The sequence below is a fragment of the Pseudorasbora parva genome, chromosome 15 (genome assembly GCF_024679245.1).
Source record: "Pseudorasbora parva isolate DD20220531a chromosome 15, ASM2467924v1, whole genome shotgun sequence".
Classification (NCBI taxonomy): domain Eukaryota; kingdom Metazoa; phylum Chordata; class Actinopteri; order Cypriniformes; family Gobionidae; genus Pseudorasbora; species Pseudorasbora parva.
The window spans coordinates 20334515-20355142 of NC_090186.1; the positions used below are offsets into that span (position 1 = coordinate 20334515).

At 38.2% G+C, this 20628-nt stretch overlaps 1 protein-coding gene across 6 annotated transcripts in view; it reads right to left on the reverse strand.

Moving 5' to 3' along the window:
- The window catches only part of arid1b (AT-rich interactive domain 1B), a 108555-nt gene that overhangs the window by 20513 nt on the left and 67414 nt on the right, over nt 1–20628 (reverse strand). For 4 of the 6 annotated variants that reach the window (XM_067417328.1, XM_067417330.1, XM_067417326.1 and 1 more), the window contains 7 exons: nt 18794–19037; nt 15038–15127; nt 12493–12663; nt 5001–5343; nt 3687–3827; nt 1776–1903; nt 789–895 (listed from right to left, as the gene is read on the reverse strand). In XM_067417328.1, coding sequence (XP_067273429.1) covers nt 789–895; nt 1776–1903; nt 3687–3827; nt 5001–5343; nt 12493–12663; nt 15038–15127; nt 18794–19037 — 1224 coding nt within the window. The remainder of the gene's footprint in view (nt 1–788; nt 896–1775; nt 1904–3686; nt 3828–5000; nt 5344–12492; nt 12664–15037; nt 15128–18793; nt 19038–20628) is intronic. The other 2 variants (XM_067417329.1, XM_067417331.1) reach the window with 1 other exon arrangement.

A 20628-nucleotide genomic window follows, 5' to 3' on the forward strand; every position in this document is an offset into this window, starting at 1 on the left:
GTGCTCTCATTAGGACACATGAGAGAATTATATTCCTTGGGTTATTGAATAACACATTGAAATGGAACACTATTCAAGAACAACATACTTTCAGTACTCAGTTTAGAGAATATAAATAACAAAACTAGAAAAGTTATCAGCAGTAGGGTGTAAATATTTGATCTAACAACAATTTGATAGCAATTCTTCACAAATTATTTGGAAAAAAAGTCTGCTATTTGGTCAAAATCTGATTATATTTCATTGCTCTAGTGCAAACGGCAATATTGTGTCAAAGTTTTATTTTTCACCAGTGCTCCATCGATATATCCATGCTGGAAGCGAAATTGGTGATCTAGATTTGGTGGATTTGGTAATGGGTATTATAACAAATTATCACATTCCTTAATTGAAGTGTTTAATTTTCACTCTTACACCGAGTCCCAAGTACAACGCAAGATTCCAGCAGCAAGTAATTTGTCTGCCAACAATGAAAGTTAAAATACTTCACAATGCAACACATTCACAACCAATCAGAGGATTTTTAAGATATTTAGATACAAGAATGTGAAGCAGGAGATCGGACCAATGACATTTCAATGTGGATTGGGCTATAAGACTTTTATTACTTGTTAGGTCAGAACAATGCACTGGTCTAACAAAGTTATGGTTGAAGAAAAAGTCAGAGGCTGTGTATAGACTGCAACACAGAAAGTTTTAGAGTAATGTTACCATTTTCAGGGATTTAGAGTTATCTGTGAGAATCCAGACATGCGTAATGAGTCAGAGAGAGAAAGATCTCTTCATACCTTTGGCTTAGGGGGATCTGTGTTGGGTGTACTGCCCTCCTCCTTTTGTTCAGCTCTCTGTTTGGGATCGGTGGGCATCATGGTGTCCCCTGAGGCTGTCATGGGCCCTACAGGAAATACAGACACTTAGACTGCACCATCCAGAGATCTACACAGCATCTGATCAACACCCTCCAAACAAATTATCTAGAATGTAACAGCAGGTCTTTAATTGGTGCAATAGAAATTCCCGTAATCAATAAATATCTTTACTAAAAGCAAAATATTGTATTAAACTCCAGATTTACTGTATATTCTCAATATACACTACTATTCAACATTTTGGGGTCAGCAAGATCCCAGTAAGATAAAAAGGTTTTTTTTTTTTTTTTTTTTGAGAAATTTAATTGTATTCGCCAAAGCTGCGTTAAATTGAAGTAAAGATAGTTATAATGTTACAAAAACATTCTACTTCAAATAAATGTTGTTCTTTTAAACTGTCTATCTATCAAAGTATCCTAAGAACATACATCATTATTTCCATGAAAATATGAAGCAGCACAAAAGTTTTGAACATTGATGATTAAAATAAAAATGTTTTTTAGCATCAAATCAGCATATTAGAATGATTTCTGAAGAATCATGTGACACTAAAGACTGAAGTAATGATGCGGAAAATTCAGCTTTGCCATCACAGGAATAAATTACATAATAAAATATATTAAAATATATCACAATATTACTGTTATTATTCTATTTTTTGATTATTTAAATGCAGCCTTGGTAAGCATAAGACTTCTTTCAAAAACATTAAAATTACAGATAGGGCTACACGATCGTATTATTATCCTTGATTAATAAAGCCTAATCGTCTGCTATATTTGCCTGCTGGTTATTCATTTTCATTTGAGTTATCATGCATTGGTAACAAGTTTTCATGCATTAAAACATTCAGAATATGTCTTACATTAAACTTGCTGAGATATCAGTGAAAACTCTCATGCTTACCTGTGAGCATTGTGTTGTATGAGGGTCCTTGAGGGGCCATCCTGGCTGAATTGTTGCTCGGTGGGTGGCTGTAGGGGCCTCCAGAAGCCATTCCAAGCATGTGAGACCCAGCCTGATACCCGCTTGGCCTATGGACAATAGAACACAAACTTAAGATCCTGTTTAAGATGAGAAGAGTTTAATGGCAAGTTGTTAGTATAAATTTTTGCTTCTTTTTTTTTTTTTTTTTTTTACTTCTTATAGCTGGCAAGCAACACATATGCAGAGACAGTAGAGAGGGTTAAGACATTCACGATTAATGCACAAAGGAAAAGGAAGTGATTCCTGTGTTGTTTGTAGTCCATATTATGCTTCAAGTCCACACTCCCCAATCCATCTGTCAAAGTCGTAAACTGCTGCTACCAAAACAACCAACAGTTCTGCCAATCACACCATTACTCTAACTAGAAACTGCACTAGAGCTGCCCAATTATTAATAAGAATAATATGGCCTTATGCGATTATTTAAAAAGGCTGTGACACCGTGCACGTGGGGGCCAAGATACAATGTTTATACACTTGGGTCATTTCGGTCTAAATAAAATACGATCCATGTCCACTTTTAAATCCAGAGACAGAAAATAAGTGGGCAAAACATACTTAGTTTGAAGACAAAAAGTATTGCTATAGTTTGTAGTATTTGCACAACATGTTGAACATTGGAGCGGCTGTTGCAATATGCCTTTGCTCCTTTAGCCTTTAAAAGCAGAAATGAAAAGATACATTTTTATGTCAGCACTTGCAATATTTGTAGAAATAATTGCAATATGTTTTTGACAAAATCATGCAGCCCTACTAGTAAAAACTACATATTAATTTGAAAAAGTTGTAGTATTTGTATAATATGTATTTATATATGATTTAATAAAAAAACTGAGCAGTTATACACAAAAAAGAAATTAAAATTATACACATAAATTTAAATAATTAAATAATTTTTATCAGAACAGAAACAAACCCTTGTTGACTATATCCTGCAAGTACAAGTACACCCACAAATGAATCCATGTAGCTTCAAACTCATTTACTGTTATCATTTTTCATGTAGAATTGGCAACATTTTATTTGATACTGTCCATGTTACACTTCTTACATGTACTAATAACAGCATAATTACAAGCAACTAACCCTAACCCAAAACTATTTATATAATACGTTCATGTAGCTAATTAATATTACTCAGTATTCTTTGTATAATTACTATAATAAACTGCAACCATTTAATAAATTGCAACCATATCATTTCAAGTAGAAGAATCTTTGCACAGCTCTTCTTCAGAATATTTCAAGTTTTGTCAAAGCAATAACTTCATGTGAGGAACAGACTAAAATATAAGTCATTATTCACTGAAAATATTCCCATCTGCTACAGCTCTCTAATCAAATTTCCAGTTCTCAACATGTAAGAACCAATAGCATTTTGGCAGATACAAAAAACCTGTGACGATGCGGTGTTGTTTGTCTGTGTGTCGAAATTTAAATCCCGAATGTGAACAGATGTTGTTTTAATAGAAAAGAGCTGCGTTAACATTCTTCACTTAAGTATGAGCACATAAAGAATAATATTTTATTTTTGGGTGAACTATTCCTTTAAACGGTTTTCTTCCACTCCACTTTATCTCTGAGCTACACAAGCTGCTGCTTCAGTTCTCCAATCTACAGAACATTTTGCTGTTTTCTCCAGAGGATGCTTCTCCTGCCTTTGTAAAAGCTATATGATTAGTCTTCTTAAATGCTCAGAATAAAACATAGCCATGGTGGAGAAGAAAGTAAAAGCTAATGCATAGCGCTTGGCTTGTGTTGTTTTTAGCGGATGCGAGCAGACTCAAGCAGAGTAAAGCCATCCAGCTAGGGGTCCAATCTTAAACCTACCCATACAGCTCAGTGTGAGGCTGCCCCTGGCCTTGCCCAGAACTGTAGTGAGGGTGATGGGGGTGAGGGATAGGGAAGGAAGCTGGCCGCCCCCCAGGCCCAGACAGGCCGGGGTATACAGAGGACCTGCCAAAGGGAGGCCTGAAGCAGGGGGAAGAGCATTTAAGTCTCCTTGGTGCCTGTTCACTTTCAAAGCAAATGACAACTCAAAGGTACACTGAATAATAACATTAGTCCTGTCCCAAATGCTGCCCTTAGCACTATTTGTTGACATAATGTTTGCATTGACTGTCCAGTAAAGGCCAACCATTGAGGGATAGCAATTACCAGGAAAACAAATAAGAAGAAATCAATATTACCAACATCCAATGAATAGGTGGGCAATGATATTATAAATTAAATAATTGAGTGGTTATGACAGAGCTCCTGCCAAATGCTTAAATAAACAGAATCGGTATTAATCTACAAGAAATTGTTATTGGCTTTAAAGGGATAGTTCACTTTAAAATTAAAATTCTGTCATCCTTTACTCACCCTCAAGTTGTTTCAAACCTGTATTAATTTTTTTCTTCAGCTGAACACAAGGGAAGATATTTTGAAGAGTGTCAGTAACCAAATAGTTAACTGGAGCCACTGACTTCCATAGTAGGAAAAAAAAAATACTATGGAAGTCAATGGCTCCAGTTAACTGTTTGGTTACTGACATTCTTCAAACTATCTTCCCTTGTGTTCAGCTGAAGAAAAAAATTCATACAGGTTTGAAACAACTTAAGAGTGAGTAAAGGATGACAGATTTTTAATTTTAAGGTGAACTATCTCTTTAAGAATCTAATTGGGCCACTACAAATCATTAAAATTTTATATGTCCAAAATATTAAGGTGTAAAAAAATCACTTGGTGTGCCTTTAAAAGGAGACGAGTGTTTTCTCATGCCAAATTTCCCTAACTGGAATTCATATTTTCATCTTTAGGTTTTAAATTATTTTGAGAACTTAAAAGGATAAATATAAATAAAAATAAAATCTGTATGAGGAATCTTTTTTTTTAAATTATTTTTGTACATGCAATGGAAGTCAATATTAACCAAACCTGCTTGGCTACCAACATTGTTAAAAAATATCTTATTTTGTGTTACACTTCTGAATTAGTACGCAATACAGGTTTGGGACAAAATGAGGGTTAATAAATAAAAAATGACGGTTTTCATTTTTTGGTGAACTATACATATTGATGCAATCTAGATGAAACATCACCAAAACATATTGTTCAAGTTAAGCAGAAAGGCACTTAAAATGAATAAAGGCTCTGAATTACCTGGCCTGGCCTGAGGGGAGTGGGTTCTGCTGGGCAGATGCAGGGCTACTCTCATGGGGTTTGCGGCTGACGTTGGGAGGAGGTGGACCCATCCCTGGGCCAGCAGACTGAGGCATGTTGGGAGAGGTTGGAGCCACACTGCTGGAGCCTGCTGTGTAAGGCCGGCCACCGGCTGCATGCCCTGGTCCTCGAGCCGTGGTCATAGAGCCACAGGGTTGCCCGGGACCCTGCCCATGCATTGGACTGCTGGCATTCATGCCAAGACTGTTGCCCATGCCTGGGCCGGGGCCACTGTAGTTGGCACCTGGTGCTCCGCCATAGTTAGCAGGCCGTGGGTAGTTACCTACAGATAAAACAGACAGTTTTTTATGTGAAAGTCCTAATACCATTATAGGTACACCTCAGGAAACATTATCAAAAAAAAAATGCAATGCATTACCATTTTAAGAGTTAACAAAACAGATCTCAAGAGCCCTGCACTCTGTTGATAACATTCCATATTCGCGTCCTCTAGGTGTTTTTTAAATGCAAAAAAAATATCATAAAATATCCAAACACTCTAAACTGAGTGCTATTGTTGTCCTGAATTTACAGTTACATTTGTGAATACTGTGAACAATATTCACAGTGTACTTCAGTAATGTTGTTTATCGATCTTGTTTTTATCGATAAACAAGACTTGTTTAATTTTCGAGTTTGGATCCCTAATGAATGGCTATATTCTATTGGATTTTTTTTCTTTTTCTTTGATGCACTGTATGCCAATATGGGAACAAAAGTGAAAGCCACAATTTTAACATCAAAATTACTTAAATATTTGGTTTCTTTTCACCAAATCTAATTGGAACACTTAAGAGAGCCCTATGTAGTTTTTTGCTTACAGTCGTGGGAGCTTCATTAAATGTTAAAATGATTCACAATGCAATGGATTTTCACTGAATTACACAGGTTTGAAATGACAAAGATCTGTAAATAACAGATTTTGTGGGTCCATTTTGATCTCTTCTCTTTGAAGTATAAATTCTGCAGACATCATTTTTTCTTTCTCTCTTTCTACTCAGGCAGTCAAATTATCAGATCTTTGTGGGAGAGTATTGGAAGGCAGTGAGGGCTGAACACATTTCAGCCAAATTGACATTCTTCAAAACTTGTGTGGGACCAAAGCCCCAGCAAGCCATCAGAGAGGCCGTTGTTAATGAAGTATGTCTCCTCATGACATGTTTCAAGATCAACATTCTGAGGACATTCAGCTTGACACCCACTGGACGCCAAGTTTCTCTCGTCAAGTTTCTCAGGGGATGAGACATCATGTTCACCACGTGGAGTTCCGTCTAATATGCTGATGCGCATAATGGGCATAAATTTAATCGTGCCCAGATCACTGCTTGGCAGGAGGAGCTTGCCAAGCAGCGTTTCAGTCACAATTAGAACTGGGATTTCCACTCCTCAAGCTGTCGAAACGTTGAGATCTCTGGCTCATTCAGGTTTCAAGAGTTCCCTGTGGAAATCAAAAAGCCTTGGCATGTTTTCCACTTTCCCAGTGTAAAAAAAGAGAACTAAAAATGTATTCCAAAATCACATGGAGCAGGTTGAGAGGAAAGGAAGGGGAATGCTGGCTTTTTGCCCCTGTTCTGTAGTTACACTGAATTGAGACCCTTAACAAGCTCCTTCACGGTGGGGAGGACGGACACTCCAGCCTACAAGGATGTAGACGTGGACCTGGAGCAATGCCAATTACACAGAAATGCCGTACTGCTGTCAGACACTCTGTGGTGACTGTCCTCCAGCCCTGTTAATCCCAACATTCCCTCAGGTGAAAAAGAGGGAAAGGTGCCATAAATGTGAAGAGTACAGGCGGATGCCCTTCTGACAGTGCTGTGAGCGATGCGTAGATCACAGAGAGTTTGGGACATGGAAACAATTTGATGCCTACTGTGAGCTAAAAAGATGTATATCTCACCTTGTTTCAACGACCCCCATGTTTCAGTAATTCAGCTACACAAAATGCCAAAGCTTGTTCTGACACAACAGGACTCAAAGGCTTCCCACTTTCCCTGCCTTCAACTCAATTCACATCAACAACCAAGCTTCAAGTCACAGACAATTCACTCTTTAAAGGGAATATATAATAGAAAGAGGGATTTTCCTTGCTCGTTTCAAACTCTACAGATCAAATACAGCTTAAATTCATAAGCGCAGCCTTATGCTAAAATGCTTTTAATGTAAATCCGTACCCCATAAATGACAAAGCAAAACTAGGTTTGTGCTAATTGTACACAAAAAGCCAAATATGGAATATCACACTGATAAGTATTCATATCAAACCATGTTTATGTGTACACTCCAGAGGTGGACAAAGTACACAACTCTATTACTTGAGTAAAAGTAAAAGTACTACTAGTCAAATATCACTCCGTTACAAGTGAAAGTTGTAAAAACAGATTTTTACTTAAGTAAAAGTACAGAAGTATTTGTTTTCAAAAGTACTTAGTATCAAAAGTAAAATTCCATTTTTATGCCAATGCATTATTTTATTATTGTTGTATAAATGCACATTATGCCATCATAGTTTAAGCCAGTCAGTGATGCTCCATCTCACATACTAGCATACGACTAACTTAAACTCATTTAAATACTTGTATAAAAGTTACAAAGCTTTTTATAAAGCTGCTGTCACTTTAAGACCGAATGCACAGATACAATACACTGATACACATCTGATATTCTCCCAACTTTACTCTTCTCTTTCTCCCAGACGTTTATATTTGTAATATTTTATAAGACATGCATCAAGTATATGGCAACTAAACTAATCGTGATTTTTTTTTACTGAAACATACTTTCAAAGTATAGCTATGGGTGCACACACTGTGCCGAGGAACCCTCTTCTTTCATTTTGCTATGAACTAATCAGTGTTCAAAAAAAGTTAGGAAAATGTATATGACCCTATAAGAGCGATTCCTGATAGACTGTCTGCAACAACAACAACAAAAAACCTTTTTAAAGAAGGAAAAAAATCATCCACCGACTTTCAGAGCTGCTACAGAAACGACTTTTGACCTAGATAGAAATGTACTGGAATAAAAAGTATGATATTTGTCTTTCAAATTTAGAGGAGTAAAAGTCATAAGTTTCCAGAAAAAATAATACTCAAGTAATGTACAGATACGCAAAAAGTGTACTTAAGTACAGTACAAGTAAATGTACTTAGTTACTGTCCACCTCTGATACACTCACAATGAAAAACAAAGAAAACAAATATGTGCGATCTGCAGCCTCTCCGTCAATGAATTCCAATCTCATACTCTTCAGAAAATGAACTGTAATTTAGTGAATACTTGTCAAACAAGCATGAGATATATACAGGTCCTTCTCAAAAAATTAGCAAATTGTGATAAAGTTCATTATTTTCCATAATGTAATGATAAAAATTAAACTTTCATATATTTTAGATTCATAGCACACCAACTGAAATATTTCTGGTCTTTTATTGTTTTAATACTGTTTTTTTTGGCATACAGCTCATGAAAATCTCAAAAAAATTGCATATTTCATCCGACCAATAAAAGAAAAGTGTTTTTAATACAAAAAAAGTCAACCTTCAAATAATTATGTTCAGTTATGCACTCAATACTTGGTCGGGAATCCTTTTGCAGAAATGACTGCTTCAATGCGGCGTGGCATGGAGGCGATCAGCCTGTGGCACTGCTGAGGTGTTATGGAGGCCCAGGATGCTTCGATAGCGGCCTTAAGCTCATCCAGAGTGTTGGGTCTTGCGTCTCTCAGCTTTCTCTTCACAGTATCCCACAGATTCTCTATGGGGTTCAGGTCAGGAGAGTTGGCAGGCCAATTGAGCACAGTAATACCATGGTCAGTAAACCATTTATCAGTGGTTTTGGCACTGTGAGCAGGTGTCAGGTCGTGCTGAAAAACGAAATCTTCATCTCCATAAAGTTTTTCAGCAGATGGAAGCATGAAGTGCTCCAAAATCTCCTGATAGCTAACTGCATTGACCCTGCCCTTGATAAAACACAGTGGACCAACCCAGACCATCACTGACTGTGGGTACTTGACACTGGACTTCAGGCATTTTGGCATTTCCTTCTCCCCAGTCTTCCTCCAGACTCTGGCACCTTGATTTCCGAATGACATGCAAAATTTGCTTTCATCCAAAAAAAGTACTTTGGACCACTGAGCAACAGTCGTGCTGCTTCTCTGTAGCCCAAAAGTGGCTTGACCTGGGGAATGTGGCACCTGTAGCCCATTTCCTGCACACGCCTGTGCACGGTGGCTCTGGATGTTTCTACTCCAGACTCAGTCCACTGCTTCCGCAGGTCCCCCAAGGTCTGGAATCCTTCTCCACAATCTTCCTCAGGGTCCGGTCACCTCTTCTCGTTAAGCAGCGTTTTTTGCCACACTTTTTCCTTCCCACTGAGGTGGCTTGATACAGCAGTCTGGGAACAGCCTATTCATTCAGAAATGTATTTCTGTGTCTCACCCTCTCGCTTGAGGGTGTCAATGATGGCCTTCTGGACAGCAGTCAGGTCGGCAGTCTTACTCATGATTGCGGTTTTGAGTAATGAACCAGGCTGGGAGTTTTTAAAAGCCTCAGGAATCTTTTGCAGGTGTTTAGAGTTAATTAGTTGATTCAGATTATTAGAGAAATAGCTCGTTTAGAGAACCTTTTCATGATATGCTAATTTTTTGAGATTTTTTGGTTTTCATGATCTGTATGCCTTTGTAATACATTTTCAAAGTTATCACCAAAACATTTTTTTTGCCTTGTCATTATGGTTTTATTGAGTGCAGAATGTTATGATAAAAATAAAGGGGTCTGAAAACTTTCTGAATGCACTGTATGACCGTCAATGTTTACACCAGCTGATTTTTCAGCAGATTTTCAATCATAATCCTCATTTACATAGATGATGGAGAATCGGCTCTCAGCAGGGGAGCCTTAACAGCCGTAGTGACTCAACTCCCTGCAGAGTTAATGGCCTTACTGACTAGAAATCAACTTCTGTTTCGGTCGAAATGATCGTTTAGTCGGTGGGGCGATCATTTGGCCATGGCAGTGACCAATGAGCCTCTGAAGAAACAACAATCTGTTGTCCTGCTCGAGTCTCAGAGAAAAACTGTTGTCAACAAACCGTCAACAAATAACAAGCAGTTGTTCACTTAAAATTTGGAGAGAAAACTCAAAGGCTGTCATCCTTCTGCCATTCCTTCTGCCATTTCCACTGTGTATGACAGACCTCCAAGGCTCCAACAGAAGAGGGCGAGGTTTCATCAAATACAGTCGGCAGGTGAGAATAACCTGCTCAATATCTAGTAGTTTTGGAGTGGCTAGTGAGACTTTGTCTTTACACTTCAACCCTTATTCAGCAAAATGGGTGTCCCTGATGAATGTAAGTGTGACTTAGATTAGTCATTTTCATATGTGAAAACAGGTAGCCAATCATAAAGGTCATTTACATATAGAAGTCTTAAAGGTACATACTTAAAACTATTTTCAGTACTGAAAAATAATTTATATAAGGGACCGCTTGTATCTAACCATCCATTTTCTAAACTGCTTGTCCAGTTGGGTTTGAGGGGATGCTGGAGTCTGGAGTCAAACCTAGATGGATGGCCAGTCAATCACAGAGCTAACACACATGATTTCATAGCTACGGTCAGACTTAGAATACATCTCATATACCTTGTCTTTGGATTGTGTTCCACACATAAAGGAACAGCCAAAACTCAAAACGAGGACCTTCTTGCTATGAAGCCAAAGCACTATCCACTAAGCCAGCATGCCCCTGGGCATTTTCATCAAATTTGACTGAGTTCAGGTTGTAAAGTGCAGCAAAAATAGGACAAGCAACAAAACTCTACATACGCAGTACTTCTGTTGACTCTCTGAAGTCGGCAAAGTATTATTTTATTTTTTATCAGTGCAAAAGACTCAAAATACTTTTGGTCATTCAAGCAAGTGTTATACATCATTATAATCTGTTAAGTTTATATTTTATTTGTGTACACTCAAAATAAAAACAAAATGTTGTGCTTCTTGCAAAATAAAGAAAAAAAATATGATGTGTGTCTGCACCCTCTCTCACAATGAAGTCCAATCTGATACTCTTCAGAAAATTAACTGCAACTTAGTGAATACTTGTCACACAAACATGATACATGTTTAAAGAAACGTTGAAATATCAGGTTTAAAATAATGAAAATCTAATCTAAAGCAAATATTCTGTTTATGTAATATGTTTGAAAATTGAGATATATCAGATGTTCACAAGGGTCTCATTATCCACTAATGCGGCCACGCCCAATCGTTTAAAAAGTCAAATACTGAGGCGATCCATGCAAGAGTACAAGTAAAAGTGTCTTACAAAATTTAAATCAATATATTGTTTTATGTGAATGACTAGGCACAATGATTCTCACATCAATTTGAAGCAAAACCTCTGGGCAACAACACCTATTAGTCAAAAGTCTTGTGGAGATATATTTATTGTATTTGTTGGCCTTATTTCATTGTCTTACATTTTTTGTTTTTTCAAAAACCACACAAACTTTATTCTCTCAAAAATACAAGCATGTACTTACATTTTGCTCACATATTATGGTGGCCTAGTTTGTGCTGAATACAGTGTAATGACACTTTTGCCATTAGAATATTTATAAGCAACTCAAAAAAGCACAAGCATGTCAAAACTTCTGAAGGGCCCCAAAACTGTGCAGACCCATAGGGATTAAGCAGCACCACGCAACTGATAAACGCAGTGCAAGTCCTGCTGCCTGTTAATATGGGTGCCAAAATGAATCAATGTAAAACAAGATGTATGAAATAAGAGTAAGAGAGTGGAAAATGGTCCAAAACCTAAATTATTAATGTTTGTCTTATAAGTAGACTTCGGGAAACAACAAAATGCTAAATTTTATGTTCTTCCAAACTATGGATTGACTGAGGCATCTTTTCATGGATCCTATCAATCTGTGTAAACAATTCTGCGGTCGACTGCCACTATAGCTCAGTCAGTGTCAGGCCTGCAACAGCGGCAGCACGTTGCACCCCTGTTGTCTTGAGCCGGCTGTCATTCATTTGAATGAGAGTACAGGACAACAGGGACTATCAATCAGGCAGAGTGGAGGCCATGACATTATAAAGGCATGCTTAGCAGCTATTCATTTATTACATCTGCACGCCATAACATTCATGATGAATTACTGCTGAGCCCAGTTAATGGTGTCTCTTTCACAGATGTACACGGCTGAAACAACAACAGACACTATAAGTATTAGTTCACCAAAAACTTTAAATTCTGTCATTTACTCACTTTCATGTCCTTCCAAACCCAGACTTCTTGCTTTCTTCCGTGGAATACAAAAAGAGTTTCTTATATTTACCTTGCCTAAAACTATTGCAATAAGCTTACAGTTACAATTCAAATGTTAAACTGTTTGCAAGCAGAAGAGCTGTGGATGTGAGTGTGTTACCTGAAGGGCCATACTGGCTACTCTGGGGCCCATACGAGGGGCCCTGCTGATAAGAGCTCACATTATGGTGCATAGGGCCAGTGGGACAGGAGTGTGGGGACATAGAAGGTCCAGGCTGCTGGCCTCCAAACTGGAGACCAGGTGCATTGCGCTGCATGTTAGGTGCAAATCCTAAAAAGTAAAACAGACGGGAGAGATTACTCAAACAATAAAAAAAAGAGTTTTGTGTAAATGGTGTAAGGATTAGTGTTAACATTAATTGAACTACTTTACAAAGTGTATAGTTTTATTCAGTGTTATAAGTATATACATTTTTCAGTATGAATCACCTGTTCTCAAACATACAGCATACGACACATTTCCAGAAACATTAGACGATATTAATAATCAATGTTTGAAATGCCACTTTGAACTGTCTCACCAGTACAGAGCTTTCTGATGTGAATGAATTTATTATTTGTATACTTGTGTGGTTAACTCAATAGCTGGTTAACTAAAACAAATATTATCCATCAATTAAATAATTATCCAAAATAATTGTCATTTACTGATTATTTAATACATATATTTTTTTATTCGTGTGACTGTCTTGCAATTTTTAGTTGACAATAACCTGTATTAAGATTTCAGTTTTTATTATTATTTATTTATTTATTTATTTTCGTTCTGGGGTTTTTAATTGTCTTAAATGTCTAATCATTAAAAGTCAGCCAATATTTAAAGGTCCCGTTCTTCGCGATTCCATCTTTAGTTAGTGTGAAATGTTGCTGTTAGAGCATAAATAATACCTGTAAAATTATAAAGCTCAAAGTTCAATGCCAAGCGAGATATTTTATTTAACAGAAGTTCCCTTTCAAAGCCTACAGCGAATGGCCGGTTTGGACTACACCCCTGCTCTTCCTTCAGGACTGACGTCACTAGAACCGTTTGTTGACTAACCCTCCGCCCACATGTACACTCAAAATAGGGGGCGTGGTCTTGTTGCTCTCTCACGTGGAGAAGAACGCGCATTCAGCGCTTGCATCTCCCCGCTATGGTAAGAGGCGGGACCTTTCCGGGCAAAGTGCGCTAAGCTGCTGTCCAATCACAACACAGGAAGCGCTGGCCCAATCAAAACTTGTTACGTTTTCTGAAGGAGGGACTTCATAGAACAAGGAAATCATCAGGCCGTTTTTAGGACAGAGGAAACAGTGCTGTACAGATAAGTAAATTATGTGAAAAATGCTGTGTTTTTTTACACGCGAAACATGAACTCATGTTATATTGCACACTGTAAACATAATCAAGGCTTCGAAAACACACGAAGAGCGGGACCTTTAATTTTATTAACACAACCTATTATATGCAATCCATTTTATTTCTGTAATTTGACATATTTCTAAGTGAAACAGCAAAACGAACAAGTAAAAATGTTGGTCATTCTATATAAAGCCCTATTCGGACAGGATTAGTTAAACACGGAGCTGGGTGCAGTAATTATTAGCAGAGCTGCTCAGTGATTTTAGTCTCGTCCGAATGTGCCATCTCAGTAATCATTACGGACAATATCAGTAAAAATGATGGCGCTTTTTATGTTCTGGAAAAATGTCTGGAATTAATATTTATTAATAATATTAATAATCCAATGTAAACATGCCTGCTGTATATGTAATATGTATGTATTTCATCCTTTTGTGTTTAAAAGTAGTTTTCTGCTGTTTTTCAGAGTATGGAGGCGCTTATTTGGGCAGTGGGACAAATCTGTGCCAAACTGTGTTTACTGCTTACCCTTTAGATAAAAACAAGTTGAAAGCACTTGTCAGAGGCATGGAACTTCTTTTAGCTTTAGATAAATGCCTATAACCATTGGAATACAATCAGACTTTGTTTGACCGGACCTAACTGTTATATATAGGCTATATATAGATTATATGTCTTTGCGCACGTGATATCAGGAAGCAACTTAATACGCACACGGGGACAGGGAGGAGACGGCGGTGCATAAATCAAATTACCCCTCCCACTTCTGCTAGTTTTACTGAGATTTCTTATCCCGTGCGAATGTCCTGTGTTAAAATTACATTACTCCATCTTCAGTTGTAAAAAGAATCCCATCTGAATAGGGCTTAAGACTGAAAGCAGACCTGGATGTTTGCAGTGGATTGAGGAGGACTACTGCCCTCCTGATACACTGCCAGCACCAACTCATTTGACCCGGACATAGAGACTGAAGGTCAAAATCTTTATTTGCTATCACAAGTTTATAAGGATTTTCTTTAGAACAAGGTGGACTGTTAAATGGTGCACAATAAGACTGGGACATTAAATAAGTTCAACTTAGATTTCATATTGTCCTTCTGGTGTAAGTAAACTAATTGTGATTGTGATTTCACTTGCATAGATGAAATAAATGAAATTACATTTATAGTTTTTGCTTATAGCTCCAAACAAAATGACTTACTTGAGCTCTAAATCAAAGCACCAGCCCTCTGATAGCTCTTTTTTTATTGATAGCTGTAAATAGAGGCAGTTTGAGCTGTAATGTTACTGTGGGAAATCAACTCACCTCTCTCCTGAGACATGGGCGACTGACTGTGAGAAGAATGGGAACCCACGTCTGGAACATTCCCTGGGGTCTGAGGGGCCATCTGTGTACCTGTGTGTGGGGAATTTTTTTTACATGTGTGCGTAAACCCACAGTCTTTTACTGCAATTCAAGTCACCTTTATTTATATAGCGCTTTTTACAATACAAATAGTTTCAAAGCAGCTTTACAGTGATGATAGGAAATGAATGCAACCATGTGTTTGGCTGTACAGCAGCTCACGAAGAAAGTCATTGTCCAGTTTAAGTAAGTTCAGGATTGATTCATTTCCATTTTTAAAAATCATTAGTTATTAATTTAGGGGCTGTTTACAATAGAAAACCTTTGATGCGTTTTGGCTATTCATTTACATGACAACAGCGTTTTGGTGGCCTGAGAACACAAACATTGAAATAGGTTTCAAAGTTCAAGTTCTTGAAAATGATACCGTTATCTCTGTGTAAACTTCAAAAACGTGCATCCGTGAAAAGGGTCACGGCATGCACATGTGTATTACATGTTAAGACAAGCATACACGTTTGAATGCATACTATGTGCAGGCCAGGCGCGTAGTCTTTCTTTACAAAGTGACATTGCCAATTATTTGTCTGGCATACATAATGACTCATGATATATTCTCTACAAAAGACTCTTAACATCTTTATCTTGTTTACAGGAGATTTATATATTTTACTGGAAAGCCAGACAGATACTTTGCAGTGCACATGCACAAAACCGCAAACACAGTAAGTGGTCTCATAAAAGAGCTACTTTTCACAATAAATATCAGACAAATTAGCCTTGAGGGCAGACTATCTAACCACACATCCCATGGGAGTTGTTTAAGGCTCATTGTTTCTCTCTTAGGAGCAAATTTGTGTTCCTGTATGTACAGAACGTGTATGTTTGTAAAAGCAGAGATATTCATTCTCCAGTAATGGCACACAGATCACATGTCAGGGCCAGCCCTGTATGCGGTTAATGGCCAACAGTGTTCCCAGTAGAGTCGAGGCAGTTTTGTGTGCAGCAGGGTAAACGGTCTCCTGTGGACCTTGTTAGTGACATTCAGAACGGTAAGGAAAAACAGCAGTTTCAGCTGCACAAAGCCCTCTGCTGCCCAGCTATCAAAGAAGCCTGGCTAACAATGCAGCACACAGCAGGACAGTAATTGTGTCAAAGTGACTCCAAACTGCTAACAGACTTTCAAAACTATTTTAATGATGGAGCGACTTGTTTTAAAGTCAGCTTGAATCCTGCCGTTGACCCACTGCTGACTGGAGCTCAAACACTGCTCCACATTGGTAGGAATTAAACGAGAAGCAGGGAGCTAATGGGATTGTCAAAGTTAGCATAACAATAACCTTTTTTTTTCGCAAAATATCCACAACAGAATATTCAAGAATCTGTGAATATATGAGAGAGAATTTTAAAGCAGCTAATTTTCAGCAGACTTAACCAAAGCAATGTCAGCAAACCAAAACATATAAATAAAATATAAATACTTTATTTCGATTTATGAAGTATTAGTTCAATTAAGGCATTTAAGTTACTTTTATAAACATGCCTTAAAAAAACATTACTGATGTGCATCTTAAGACAAAACAATAGCAGTGACGTATTTTAAGTTATTATCAGTGCAAGTTTCTTTCAGTTAAAACAGCTCAAACATGCATTTTAGTCTGGGTCTGGACTTGAGCCTTGTCGGTGAAACCGGGGGATAATGTTTATAAAATAAATAATCTCAAATTATTTATATCTAGTCAGCCAAATTATTTTAACCCTAACACAAGAAAGATTACAATGTTCTAGTTGGACTCCCAGTGAGTTTAAGGTGACCATTATTTTAGAACATTTCACCTTATTACTGTCATGGCAATGTGTCCATGCTTCACTGCATGTGACAGGGCAGCCACAATATTGCTGTATGACTGATGCATCGCTCATTTAATTTACAAACTTGTAAACTATATAAATGATATATCTGGCATTCCGTTGTAGAATCTGTGAAAGGGAATGTGTTTTGTTGTTTAAAAAACTTTATAATGATTATGGTTCTTGATCTCTGATGCACGATGGGTGCCAAAATAAACATTATAGGCTCTATTATACACCTAACAAAGTGTGTTTTGCTAGTTTCAGCCCGACGCAGTTATTTTCATATCCAGCGCCCCTCTGTTTAAATAGCAAATGCACTTAAGCCCATCTGTTCACCCATGGGCATGCTGGTCTGAAAACGAGGTGTGTTCATGCGCATTGTTGGTGCGTTGCTATTTTGAGGCAACTAAAATCGCCAGTTAGCCTAGAAATCTAGACGCACCCTAGCGGCAGCAAATTTAATCTGCCCGCGAGTGTCGTCTAGCAACTCTCAATACCCATCTGAGCTGTAAACGCTAAACTCTTGCCGGGCCAATCACATCATGTATAGAGTTGGCGGGCGGGGCCATAATGACGACGGCCGAGTTGCGTTTGCGTGCTTCTAGGAAACACAGAAACTGGCGAACAGCGGTCTTTCGAATCAGCTTTGACCACGACTCTGGAAGACTTGGAGTAAAGCTTTTGTCTGAGAAAAGAACAAAGAACGGCACTGAAGTCATTCATAAAAAGTTCAGATGTGTTCGGAGTTTTGCCGACCGGATACGGCGAATGTTTAATCTTTCAACAAGCTCTGTTTCACCTTCGTTGCTCTGGTTGGTTGTAGCGCGATCCTATCGCGTGCAGAGGGAGTTTGAAAGACAACCGTTTATCCCGCCCCTCGGATTAAGCCCTGTCAATGGTGAGTTTCCAGACCAAACATCTTGATGTGGGTCTGGCTTGTCAGGCTAATCGCCAGTGCCATTGACCAACAAAAACAGGTCTAAAAACTTTGTGTTTTAAAAAAAGTTTTGTGTTAGTTAAAGGGCAAGTTAGTAATGTACTTGTTAAACACACATGGGTGTGAAGCAGCACGCAAACATTTTTAAATATTAAAAAAATAAAAGGTCGCCTCTCTGGAGAAGTGTTCAGTCTTTCTGCTCGCAAATTCTGGCATGTAAATAGTGAATCCACCATGATGCAAGCGAAGCTGGCTTTTAAAGAGAATGGGAGATGAGACTATGATTGGTTTATTGCAAAATTACGGTCAAAACACACCCATGATTCATTAAGAGACTAGGTACACCCCTTTTGAATATTAAACTATCGTTAAACAAGCAAAAGTGGATTCAGACACACCCTAAATGCACCTGCAGCCATGTACGCTTAGATTGTTAAAATAGGGCCCATTGTGGTTGAAAACACATAATAGTTGTGATGTATGATTGGGGGGTGGGGGGAGTCACTTCAACACTTGCACCAGTCCAAAAACAAATTTACATTTGAATTTAGCAGTTGATCACGACTCGCTAAACATTCTAATCACACTGGTGTGATCATGTGTGTCAAAGTGTTAAGACGATTTAAATTAATTCATACCTATAAAAAGATTCCACTTCTCCCAATTAGGGAATAAACCAAATAACATTTCTACTGAAATGCATTAGCATTAATCATCAATCAATAAGCTTAAACCAATTAAATTATTTATTGATTAAGCTTACTGGTTGATGATTAATCAATTTGATCCTATGTTGAGTTTTTTGTGATATTAACAGTAACGATTAATTGATTAAATGGTTGTTGAATGGTACAGCAGATCATATCTCCCTAAAATATTTATGAAAAAACAAATCAAAAAATTATATCTCACACAGAATCTTTTACCTGGCCCACTGGCAGGTGATATGGGCCCAGATCGTGATTGGCTGGAACCCACTGGTGATCCAACTGGCGAGGGCGAAGGCCCGCTGCGCATGCTGGGGACTCTGGGCGAGGCATGGGGCGAGAAAGGTGACTGAGCAGGGTTACTCTGCTCACCCTGGCTACTGGTGGAACCTGAAGCGCTGACGGCCGAACTGAGACCCGCCTCTGTTCCAGTGGGAAGGTCATCTATAGAGCCAGATAGATCCTGAAGTACACAAACAGAAGAAGGGAGAGTTAAACATTAATATTTTCCATTTTCACATTTATGAAGACTCCAAAAGACTCCAATAAGGATGTATTACCCATAAAACACTAATGGCTAATGGACTTGATGACATGTCTGAATTTTGGAATTTAGCAAATTAATGGATAAAATGACAGCAGTTCTGAAGCAGCAAACCTTTAGGGACTCCCCCAAAAAACTGCCAGTCAGTCTAAACATATTGCACTAATGTTAAGTGTAAATTGCCAAAATTACAACCTGTGCCCAACTACACCCTGTAAATACTCCACTAAAGCCAGGCTCAGACTACAGGAGTTTTTAAATCTTAACCGATTGTGAAATCTGGTTGCATCACGCACATCATTTTCATCTCAGATTTTCTTCTTTCAAGTCTCAAACCTGCAAACACTACAAGATTTAGAAACCATGGCACATCACACGCTACAATATATTCTTAAGATTATCATGCCAGATTTAGCACTTCAGGTAATCTAACGGGAAAGCGGATGTAAACAAAATGGATAGTGTGTCGCAACAACTTGCTATAGAAGTTATATGAAGAGACATTATTATGGCAATAGTGTTATGGCTACATATCAACCAGCCGCTCCTCTATTTCCGTTGTCCACGACCGGACCCGTACAGCTGTTTGTTGTTGTGCAGTCGCCATTTCAAAAGTTCCGTCACTTTAGGGGGCATACATTCTAAGTTCTTTACCCCACAGGTGATCTTCAATGCAGCCAATACAACAGTCATGACAATGGGCTCTGAATTCATGGCTGCAAATAACCGGAATCAACCGTGCAACTGATATTTGTTTCCAATCGCTGAGGTGATAACTCCTGGCCTGGATTGCAGCAAAGGAACTTTGGTAGAGTGGTTGTTTTACAAGCTCCTGAAGAGCTGCTAGTTGTTGAATCTCAATGATCACTCATTGTTATTCTCCACAGGTCTCAAATGCAACCATGATACTGTAATGCACAGCATCAGAAGTACCACCATTTTTTTTTTATTAATAAGCACTATGCCAAATATGGGGAAAATAAAACTTATTTCCTTTGCTGTGTAGCACAACAGGCCCAGTGGTGCTGAAAGACTATGGAACAAAACTTTCCAACGAGGCCTTAAATTCCACTACAAATGAGCCAGAGGTTCCAGCTCAAGCAGTGCAGCTCATGGAGTTCAATGAATGATTGTGATGTCACGTTGCAGGCTTAGTGGTGATGACCTAGTTGCGGATGAAGAGGAACATATGCTCAGCTTTATGCAATACCACATATCAGCCTCGATGACGGAGTATCATGAAAACTGTGGGTCAACTACTTCCAGCGGTAACTTTCTCCACTGGAAAGTCTCAGCTTTTCCAGATATGCTAGACAGCTTGTTAGTGTTATCATAGATTCTTTTTCCAGATGACTCGAAGTGGGATGGCCACAAGTAGTCACAATTTGTAAAAAATTCACGCTATGGAACCAACATCTTTAATCTCAGTTTGCTACGTAACTCCAGTTTTAAAGGGATAGCTCATCCACCAAAAATGTAAGCTCTGTTATCATTTACACCCCCTGACCAT